This window comes from Fulvia fulva, chromosome 9 (genome assembly GCF_020509005.1).
Source record: "Fulvia fulva chromosome 9, complete sequence".
In the NCBI taxonomy this organism is placed as follows: domain Eukaryota; kingdom Fungi; phylum Ascomycota; class Dothideomycetes; order Mycosphaerellales; family Mycosphaerellaceae; genus Fulvia; species Fulvia fulva.
Genome location: NC_063020.1, coordinates 375,926 through 386,712, shown reverse-complemented (window position 1 = coordinate 386,712; position 10,787 = coordinate 375,926). Strand labels below are relative to the sequence as shown.

General features: G+C 51.0%; 5 protein-coding genes across 5 annotated transcripts; 4 read left to right on the top strand and 1 right to left on the bottom strand.

Annotated features, from left to right (window-relative positions):
- CLAFUR5_08888 (uncharacterized protein) lies at positions 1 to 1,300 on the top strand (the record flags this gene model as incomplete). The annotated part of the gene is made up of 2 exons (XM_047908036.1): positions 1 to 399; positions 485 to 1,300. 2 exons carry the CDS (start codon positions 1 to 3, stop codon positions 1,298 to 1,300), a joined length of 1,215 nt encoding a protein of 404 aa, XP_047766040.1.
- A 507-nt stretch (positions 1,301 to 1,807) lies between these two features.
- Positions 1,808 to 3,536, top strand: CLAFUR5_08887 (Carboxypeptidase cpdS; the record flags this gene model as incomplete). The annotated part of the gene is made up of 2 exons (XM_047908035.1): positions 1,808 to 1,979; positions 2,041 to 3,536. The coding sequence occupies 2 exons, from the start codon at positions 1,808 to 1,810 to the stop codon at positions 3,534 to 3,536; spliced, it is 1,668 nt and encodes a 555-aa protein (XP_047766339.1).
- Positions 3,537 to 4,334: 798 nt separating this feature from the next.
- On the top strand, positions 4,335 to 5,711 carry CLAFUR5_08886 (L-gulonolactone oxidase; the record flags this gene model as incomplete). Its single annotated transcript, XM_047908034.1, has 1 exon — positions 4,335 to 5,711. The coding sequence occupies one exon, from the start codon at positions 4,335 to 4,337 to the stop codon at positions 5,709 to 5,711; it is 1,377 nt and encodes a 458-aa protein (XP_047766338.1).
- Positions 5,712 to 5,943: 232 nt separating this feature from the next.
- CLAFUR5_08885 (Putative sterigmatocystin biosynthesis peroxidase stcC) lies at positions 5,944 to 6,716 on the bottom strand (the record flags this gene model as incomplete). Its single annotated transcript, XM_047908033.1, has 2 exons — positions 5,944 to 6,502; positions 6,553 to 6,716. The coding sequence occupies 2 exons, from the start codon at positions 6,714 to 6,716 to the stop codon at positions 5,944 to 5,946; spliced, it is 723 nt and encodes a 240-aa protein (XP_047766341.1).
- A 539-nt stretch (positions 6,717 to 7,255) lies between these two features.
- CLAFUR5_08884 (Alpha-dioxygenase 2) lies at positions 7,256 to 9,443 on the top strand (the record flags this gene model as incomplete). The annotated part of the gene is made up of 5 exons (XM_047908032.1): positions 7,256 to 7,744; positions 7,797 to 8,200; positions 8,249 to 8,393; positions 8,546 to 8,687; positions 8,737 to 9,443. The coding sequence occupies 5 exons, from the start codon at positions 7,256 to 7,258 to the stop codon at positions 9,441 to 9,443; spliced, it is 1,887 nt and encodes a 628-aa protein (XP_047766340.1).
- Positions 9,444 to 10,787: the final 1,344 nt, after the last annotated feature.

Sequence of the window (10,787 nt, the reverse complement as noted above, 5' to 3'; positions counted from 1 at the left end):
ATGACAGGTAGCGACTACTCGTGGGTTGCTTCCGCACTCAACATTGGCTGGCTGCTCGCTGCATATCCGTGGAACCTGGCACTGCAGAGGTATCCCATTGGAAGGCTCATCGGCTGCATGCTCTTTGTTTGGGGCAGTGTATGCATGCTGCAAGCGGCTGTGTTCGACTTTGGTGGCTTCTTCACTGTGCGATTCTTCCTGGGTGGCCTGGAGGCATGTATCAGCCCGGCCTTCATTTTGCTCACCGCTATGTTCGGGGAGAAAGAGGAACAGTCCATGAGGTCTAGCTTTCGGTTGGCTTGTAACGGCTTCTCGTCGATCATCGGTGCGCTGTTGGCTTACGGATCTGGCAACGTGATGGGTCTGATCGTACCGAATTGGAAGCTCATCTACCTGATTGTCGGGTGTCTTACTATCGCTTAGGGCTTTGTGGTATGTACACACGTGGAGTCTAGCTCACTTCTTGCTGACATTTTACTCCCAGATCATTATCTTCCTACCTGATGGACCACATAATGCTCGCATGCTCAACGACTATGAGAAAGTTGTCGCTGTCTGGCGCATCTCACGTTATCGCATCGGTCTGAAAGCAAACGAGTTCAAACGATACCAAGTCGTCGAAGCCTTCCTGGATCCGAAGGTCTGGGTGGTCTGGCTCATGGGCGCAGCAGTCGGCATATTGAATGGCGGCGTTGCAAACTTCACCTCAGCTCTGATCAAGGGCTTTGGCTGCGATGCACTGCGTGCAAGTCTGATGCAAACGCCTGGAGGCGCCTTTGAGATCGTTGGTTGTATCTTGCTCGGGTATCTCTCCAGCTTCGAAGGCTGGCTCATGCCAAGTATCTTGCTGAGCTGTCTTCCAGGCATGGCTGGACTCATTGGCTTTCTCACCATCAGCATCGAACACAGACTGGCACTGACTGCCATGGCATGGATCCAAAACATCCTCGGCGCACCCTTGATCTTGTGTTGGTCACTACCTGGAGTCCATATAGCAGGCCATACCAAGAGAGCAACCGTGATGGGCGTATTCTTCGTCACGTACTGTGCGGGCAACATTGGTGGACCCCGTCTGTTCCTCGACTCTGAAGTGCCACGCTATCCGACTGCGATCAAAGGTCTGCTTGGTGCATATGCGGCCTTGATTGTGTTCACTATATTGTACTGGGCGCTCTGTTGGACCACGAACAGACAACGAGATCGACATAGAGAGCGAGGAGCAGACTTCCTGGCTGAGGGCATGGAAGGGTTCGAAGATTTGACCGATCGAGAGAACCATCACTTCAGGTACAAATTGTAAGAAGTTCTTAACCCGAGGGCTGAAGTCGGCACAAGAACGATCATGTTGTGGCCGCGTGTTATTGTCCACAGCAACAGTGCGGGATTATGGTCGCAACGGATGCAACATCCAAGTCCGACACGACCGGTGCTAGCCATCTGGGGAAGGTCAAAGATGCTGATCCGCCAAGCATTGTGCCACATCCGCTAGTCGCATGCTTGATTGAGCTTGAGTTTGCTTCTGCCTTATGTGTTCACCAATACGCATCCGATCCTCCACGACACTATCGTTGCCCGGACCATTTTTGCTGCAGCAACGACGTCACGCGAAAGCAACTACTCGGTGTGTCTACCGCGACAGCGTTCAGACTCCGCACGATGATGCCGGTTACCGCAATGTCGAATGCAGCGAATGGAAGGTGTGATGAAGCATGGTGGATCCACATCCGAGACGCTGGACGGTACATAAAGGCTAGGCCTGCTGGTTTGTCGTCTGCCAACATCACATCGCAACACTACTTCTGCCAAGATGAAGTTCTCGATTCTGGCATCAGCTGCGCTGGCCGCTGATGGAGCACTGGCTCTGCAGAATCCACACCGCAAGGCACCAGCGAAAGTAAAACGCAGTGCGGAAGCACGTCCAGAGCTGAACGCCAGAACAGCAGGAAAAGCTCCTCAGTACTATACCGACAAGACCAAGAGTGCGTTCTGTCCCTGGCTCTGCGGATTCTGATTGAGCGGTTGTGTACTAACAATGAACAGAGTATGAGGTCAATGGCACTGGCCTCCCTCAAGTACCATTCGACATCGGCGAGTCATACGCAGGTACCTTGCCCATCAGCAACAATACCAACGATGAGAACAGACTGTTCTTCTGGTTCTTCCCCTCTTCGAATGAGAAAGCTTCGGATGAGATCACAATCTGGCTGAACGGCGGTCCAGGATGCAGTTCGCTTGATGGTCTGTTCCAGGAAAACGGTCCCTTCTTATGGCAGAGTGGTACATATGATCCAGTGCCGAATCCGTACTCATGGACAAATTTGACGAACATCGTCTACGTCGATCAGCCCATCGGAACTGGTTTCAGTCCTGCAGCAAAGGGCGAGCCAGCCAAGATCAAGAACGAGCAGGAGGTTGCCGAAGACTTCATGGCTTTCTGGGAAAACTTTATGACCACATTCGATCTTACCGACCGTAAGGTGTATATCACTGGCGAGAGTTATGCTGGCCAGTACATCCCCTATATCGCCTACTACATGTTGAAGGCAAACGACAAAAAGTACTTCAACGTCAAGGGCATTCAAATCAACGATCCCAGCATCAACGAGGACAACGTCCTCAACGAGGCGCCGGCTGTCTGGCATCTCAACGACTACGCAAACATCTTCGGACTTAACGAGAGTTTCATGAAGGATGTCAACGAGCGAGCAGTGAAGTGCGGTTACATTGACTTCATGGAGAAAGCACTCACTTTCCCACCAACGGGACCACTGCCCAATGCTCCCAATGCCTCAGCCCCAGGGTGTGATGTTTGGGGCGATATCGTGACTGCAGAGATCTACGTGAACCCATGTTTCAACATCTACCACTTGACAGATTACTGCCCGTTCTTGTGGGATGAGCTGGGCTTCCCATCACTTGGCTGGGGCCCAAACAACTACTTCAACCAGAGCGACGTACAGAAGGCCCTCAATGTCCCGCCTACGAACTACGCCATCTGTGGAAACCCCGATCTTGGCTTGAGCAACGACCAGAGTGTACCCTCCGCTTTGGGACCTCTCCCACGTGTCATCGAGATGACCAACAATGTCATTATCGGCCACGGCTGGCTCGACTACCTTCTTCTGGCCAATGGTACTCTGGCGACCATCCAGAACATGACTTGGAACGGCAAGCAAGGATTCCAGCAGCGACCTACTGAGGACTTCTTCGTACCATATCCGGACAACGCCGACGAAGTCATTAGCGCTATTCTGTACCAGTCCAACATCCCATCAATTCCATTGTACACAGTATTGGCCGGCGCTGGCGTTGCAGGTACAACACACACCGAGCGTGGGCTGACCTTCGTTACGGTCAACAATGCCGGGCACGAGATTCCGCAGTACACCCCGGGAGCTGCGTATCGTCAGCTGGAATTCCTGCTTGGACGCATCCCCAGCTTGACTACGGTTGGACCATATACGACGCAGATTGGTAACATGACGGCGAAGGGGAACTATACCGCATATACAACTGCACGGATTCGGTTTGAGTAAGCGACATGCTTGGGTGTAGCTTGGTGGCTCAGTGCGCGGTACCATCAAGCCTCTCAGCTCTATTGTACCAATAAAACCCGCTGTACGCAGCCGAACTATCTTAGTACACCGGACGAAGAAGGCTGAATCATGTTCCTTTGTCTCGCTGCTGTGATCATCGCCAAGTCGCCGCCGATTATTTCTCTATACGGCTGCGCTAGGCCCAGAGGAATCACCATGTGCGCGGCCGACGTGCTTGTATTGTGCCGTGTCCATGTAAGACGGAACACTCCCTGCCAATGACGAAGGATGAGAGCAATGTTACACGACATGTAGGGGCCAACCGCCCAAAGCAAGCTGACATACCAGGGTATATGCACCCCAGCTTCACAGCTGTCAGGGACCTTTCACATGCTTTCAACATCTATCCCTGCTTGTGGGGACATGCTGCAGGTTTGAAGGGCCGCTACGCACAGCCATCACACGAAGGCAAGCGAACGCAAGCTGATTGCACCACCAAGAGAGCTGAGATTTCGCCGGTGAGACTCACGAGAGGTTGTGCCGCAGTACGTATCTCCAGGCAGCCTTTGAGCAGTATGTGGTAAGACAATGGTTCTCAGGAAATGTGTACACACTCAGCCCAAGCAGGGGTACAATTCTGTTGGAGTCGAGAACACGACTTGACCTTCAATTTGATAGCTAGGCTTCCTTCTCGATCTTGGCCAACACTGATCAATTGCCTCAACTTGAGGACCAGGACTATTAAGAGGCTACACAAATAGAGCGACAGAGGTCGATCATACATCATTGCATATCAACATGCCGACACTCGTGAACTGGAACGATGAGATCAAGTTTAGCGTCGCAAAAGGCAAGCTGAAGACTCCAAGCAGCATCGAGGAAGTCCAGGAGATCGTCAAAGAAGCCCACGCCAACCATGCCAAAGTTAAAGCCATCGGGGCTATGCACTCCATCACTCCCTGCTTCGTTGGTAGTGATATCATTGTTTCCACCGACAAATTGAACAAGATCTTGTCGATCGACAAAGACCATGGCACCGTCACGGTTCAAGCTGGTGTATCTATCAATCAGCTCTGTGAATACCTCAAGCCTTTGGGTTACCAGCCTCCGGTCATTCTGGAATGGGGCAATTTTCACTATGGCGCCATCAGCGGCACGCATGCCAACGACTCCTCTCTGGCAGACGGAGCCCAGGTGTCATCTTTTGTACTTGGAGTTAAGCTGGTCAAGAGCGATGGGCAGCTGCTCGAGATCTCCGAGACGCAGAATGCACAGTATCTGCCCGCCATCAGGTCTCACTTCGGTCTGTTCGGTGTTGTGTGCGAGGTGACCCTCCGCATCTGGCCGATCAGATCTCTGCTCTTCACCTACGAGACGCAAAGCATCGAGAAGTTCACGGGTGACTTCGAAGGTCAGATGCAGAAGCTGCGTTCTTCAGCCGATCAATCTTTTGCCCTTCTCTTCCAGAATGTCGACACGATTCTCATCCAGAAGCGCAAATTCCAAGACGTTGACAAGCGTCCGCCGCATCCTCTGACCAACTCACTGGAGAGCAAGGCAATCAACTTGTTTACGAGTCTTGTGCTTCCTGCCACGCAGGCTCTTGCGGGCTTGCAGCTTTCCGCCAAGCATGCAGAAGGTCTTAGCAACTTTCTCGTCAAAGGTCCACTCGACGCCTTGCGAGGCAGCGAGTTCGTCATCAACCCGAATGATCGTGGTATCCTCTACGCAGAGGACGATCCGAACTTCGAGTTCCATGACTGGGCGTTTCCTGAAGAAAAGTGGCCAGGCATGGTTCGTGCTTACCGCGAGCTGCTTGACCGCTTCAGAGAGGAGAGGGACTTTTTGATCACGCTGCCAACCATTGTCTACTTCATCCAGAAGGACGACAGGTCGCTCCTCTCTCGTAGCAGGAACTCCGACATGGTTGTAGTCGATCCAGAGCATCATGATCCCAAAGACCCCAGGTGGAAGGCTTTCAGGAAAGCTTTTGGCGAGCTGGCGATTCAGCACGGCGGCATCCCGCACATCAACAAGACTGTTGAGGCTGCGCAGATTTGGTACGCCAAGGCGTGTGACCAAGAGGCGCTGAAAGAGTACCTGGAGCTTCGCAAGCAGTTTGATCCTGATGGCATGTTCTTGAACGATTTCTTTGAGAAGCTTTTCGAGGGCTGATTGCGAGGACGAGTGCTGTGAGACCCTTTCGTTGACTTAGTAATCTCTTTAGCTTTCGTCCGTCAAACACGCTCATTACTCTGAAAAGTCTCACAGTACCACGCACGCACCAGACCGTGAAGTCCTCGGGCACTGCCAGTGGAGCAACACGTGAATGCCCTCAAAGCTTTGTCACCATGTGAACGCCAACAAGTTAACCAGACTCGATTGTGCATGAAGCCACACCTTTTGCTCAACTACCAACCACAACGAAGTAGATCAACTTGAACGCATAACCCAGCAGCCCGATCAATGTGCGTGTATGCTGATTGTTTAGCACGACCTCTGGGATCCTCTCCTCCTCGTAGAACACCCTCATCATGTCGTCCGAAAGCTTGCCATTGGTATCTGCCGAATTGAGAAATGAGACTGTCTGAATGATGTTCACGAACCGGAGATCCAGCGGCACAGCAACTCCTCCATCTGCCTTACGTTCTTTCTTCCTGCGGTTGTAAGATTTTGCGAGCGATTCAACTGTGACTGGTCCACCGTGAGCATCGTCAAACATTGATTGAAGCATTGCAGGCTGGAAGGTATAGTTGTCGCCTTGCCGGGCATCAAGCCGGGTCAGAGAAGCATCGTGCTCGATGACATTGTGTCGCCGCAAGTCGATCAAGTCGAAAGTGCCATCAGAGCGGACAATCTGTTTCAAGGGTCTAGCAACGGCGGAGGAAAGGGCTTTGCTTTGATGAACGCCTCTCATGCAGGCCTCTTCGACTTGAGCGATGGTGAGACCTCGTCCATCTCGTGGTCTAGTACCGTTTGTCAGTCTTGTAGAATGAAAGATGCTAGGTATACTCACAAGTATCCGTGGTTGGCGAGAGCGTTCAGCCCAGGGCAAGGACTTCTATCTTGAATGTTTCCTCGAATGTACTCATGCTCGACTTCGCCGTTAATGAGTGCTTTGCTGGGAGATGTGTTGGGCCAGAGCAATTCTCTTGCAGCGGTGATGAGGCTCAGTTGCATCTTGTCGCACGGCAAGTAAGACGCTGGAAATGCAGAGATGTCGGACGGAGGTGTCAGAAGCTGGCGAGCCGGCACGACAGCTTGCCTTTGCGTCCTTCAACGCAGCACCAAGGGCAGAACATGCCCTGCATCACATCGAAACGTGCACAACGTACTGAAGGCCTCGACCATGCGTGTCATCAAGCCACTCTGTTTACCGGTCGAACCACGCGAGGCGGATTGCAGCTGAAGTCAGCTCGGCTATGCCTTGTGGCACACCAAACTTCAGCTGAAGTGGAACGAACGAACAACACGCTAGACTTCATGGCACATGGCACCACCATCCCAGCTGAGAGACGTACCTGCATCCTGCAGCCAAGCAACGGGCTGCTATACAGATCAGCTGAGCATGACAGGCGGTTTCATGCAGGGCGTAGCTGTAGCCTATAGCTTCGGAGGCATCGTCTTCGCATCTCTGTCCTGATTTCGCGAGGTATATGTTAGCATCGCTTCAGTGACATCAAGTGTAATCTCAGGTTAGCTGCCCCTCGAAGACGACTATGGACTCGCCGAACTTCAAGCCGACGCTATTCGAGCGCTTGGGTGTAAGAGCATTCCACCTTATCAACTCTTACATCCCATGGCATCGCCTACCTGGTCTCATCGGAGCTTTCAACCTCGACTTCATGAGAGTTGAGCTGCGCAATTACAATCTCCACGATGGGTACGCCAACACAGAGGCGCAAGGTAAACTTGGAGAGCTTCCGGCGACAGAGCAGCGCTACGTGGGTACCCGAAATTCAGACGGCAGTGACAACTCTCTTGAGATGCGAAAGATGGGCTGTACTGGCATGCGCTTTGGTCGCAACTTTGCTCGTAAGCATTGCCACAAGCCGACAGAAGAGGAATTGTGGAATCCAAGCCCACGGCTGGTCAGTCAGACCTTCATGGCAAGGAAACCCGAAGACTTCAAGCCTGCCACTACACTGAATCTCTTAGCGGCGGCATGGATCCAGTTCCAGGTCCATGACTGGTTCAATCACGAGGATGTGAGATCAACCTCGTCCTGACATGCTCAAGTTTAGAAGCTGACCATGATAGAGCGACCAAACATACAACATCCCTCTCCAGAAGGGCGACGACTGGCCAGCAGAGCACAAGCCTATGAGACTCTTCAAGACGAAGCCAGATGAAGTGCAGGATGCGTCAGACGAGCGATGCCCCGGCTACCGGAACATGAACACTGCTTGGTGGGATGGCTCGCAGATTTATGGCTCGAGTGAAAGTGTCACGCAGAGCTTGCGAGGCTGCCGTACTGACGGCAAGCTAGTCCTGGACAGCGTAGGTAAAGAGCCTCACTACCTTCCACGAAACCCAGATGGTACTCCAAAGACTGGCTTCACGGACAATTGGTGGTTAGGTGTTGAGATGCTTCACACTTTGTTCGCGCTGGAACACAATGCCATATGCGACGAGATCAAACAAGGTCATCCACGCTGGACAGGGTAAGTACTCCCCATGTGGCCGGTTCTGTGAATACTGACAACGTGCAGCGACCAAATCTTTGACAAGGCACGTATCGTCAACTGCGCTCTTATGGCCAAGATTCACACAGTGGAATGGACTCCAGCCATCCTGGCACATCCTGCTCTCCAGATCGGCATGAGTGCCAACTGGTGGGGGATTGTTGGGGAGAAGGTACGTTTCTGAAGGGTAGAAGGCATCGAGCAGTGTCTAAGGCTATGAAGTGAATGGGGCGCGTCGTGCAGCGCATATCTCACGCGGCCCATCATAGTCTGAGACACTGCCACGTGGTTCGTCGAGTATGGCTAACACGCTTCTGTTTGTAGCTGACCAAGGCCGTTGGACGCATCTCCAAGACTAGTGAAGCAACTAGTGGCATTCCAGGCTCGGGGGTCGACCACCACTGCATTCCATACTCATTGACAGAAGAGTTCGTTTCGGTGTACCGCATGCATTCGTTGATTCCAGGTGAGAACATGAAGACCGACCGGACATCCTCGAAAGCTGACAATACCAGATAACATCGCTCTCTTCGGCGCCGAGAGTGGCAGACACATCGGCACAGTGCCAACTGAAGATGTCACCTTCACGAAGCCCCTCGACCCTTTCAAAGCCGGCGTGACCTTCGCCGATGCCTTCTACTCCTTTGGCATCAACTACCCAGGCGCAATTACCAATAGCAACTATCCAGTCTTCATGCAGCGGCTTACCACACCGGACGGCCAACTTCGCGACATGGGTACCGTCGACATCTTGCGTGACCGCGAGCGCGGCGTTCCACGGTACACCGAGTTCCGCCGTCTGCTTCGCATGACCGTTCCCAAGACCTTCGAGGAGCTGACTGGAGGCAACAAAGAACTTGCTGCGAAGCTCAGCGAGGTGTATGGTGGAGACATTGATAAGGTCGATGCCCTCATTGGATCGCACAGTGAACCTCTACCAGAAGGATTCGGCTTCAGCGATACGGCCTTCAGAATCTTCATCCTGATGGCTAGCAGACGACTCAAGAGTGACCGCTTCATCGCCGGTTCCTGGAATGCGGCAATGTACACCAAGGAGGGTTTCGACTGGGTGCAGAACAGCAGTTTGAGTGATGTGCTGAGGCGTCATTTCCCGGAACTGAAAGCGATGCTGCCAGAAAAGACCAATGTCTTTGCGCCTTGGGTCAAGCTGCCAGGGTCGCAAGAGTATGCTGGGATCGAGACCAATGCCCCAAAGTCGTGAGTCGTTATATAGCAGCATATTAAAAGGTGTTCGTAGCGGAAGCTAGCCTTGGGATATTCGTAGATAGTCGTAATGAGTCGAGTATAATAGTCGAGGTTGTAGTAGTTAAGAGTAGTAGACTTGCTTTATAGACAAGTTTTAGCTCGTAAGCCTTAGGATCGTTCAAGTATTTCCAAATCCTATTTAGGGCTTTAAAATGTGAGCTATCGGGATTAGAGGCAAATTTAGCTACTTGCCCTACGGCGTAGCCTATATCTAGCCTTATTTTAGTAGCTAGATAAATTAAGGACCCTACTTCGGCTTGAAATAGCCGAGTATCCTCTAAACTAGCTTGTTCCTTATTCTTTTCTAGACGTAGGCTATTTTCTATAGGGCTACTAACCGGATTAAGACCTCTCTTATTGAATCTAGTAAGGATCTTATCTGAATACCCTTTTTGACTTAGAGTAATAGACTTATTTTCGCGATTACGCGTTACTTCGATCCCTAGATAGTAGTTTACGTCGCCTAAATCACTTAGTTCTAGCGACTTAGAGAGGCTAGCCTTAAGTTCCCTAACTAGTCCTTTATTAGGACTAAATATAAGCATATCGTCTACGTGGCACGTTATTATAATGCCCGTATTAGCGTTTTTAAACGCTACCTCGTCTTTCTTAAGTAGAACAAAGCCGAGCTTTTGAAGTATAGACTTAAGGTACAAGTACTATTGTCTAGAGGCTTGTTTTAAGCCGTATAACGCCGTATTTAGACGGCAAACTCTCGGAGTATTATCCTCGAAACCTAAGGGCTATTCGATATATAATTCTTTATCTATAGGGCTATTAGGGAAAGCTAATTTAACGTCCTATTGCTTTATTTCCCAATTATTGTAAGCCGCAAAATAGAATAACGAACGCCAAGTTTCGGGTCGACAAGTATTACTAAATGTCTCGTCGTAATCTACTCCAAATATTTGTTTAAAGCCCTTTACGACCTACCGACTCTTATATTTAATTATATTGCCTTTAGCGTCGGTTTTAGTCTTATAAACCTACCGTCCTTCAAGGGCTACGCGATCCTTAGGAAGGTTAACTAAGTCCCAAGTTTTTAGCTTATTTAAGTCGCCTATTTCGGATTTTATAGACTCTAGCCATTTGACTTTATTAGGACTAGTAATCGCGTCTTTATAAGTAATAGGATCGGCGGTCTGCCCGCTATAATTAGCGAGTAGCGCTAGCTCGTCTTCTAATCCGTCGTCTTCTAAAGTCTTAAAACTATTAGATTCTAACGGATTATTAGAAATCAACGGGTGATTAGAAATCGACGGGCCGTCTAATTCCTTATTCGCCTCTATAGATATAGGGT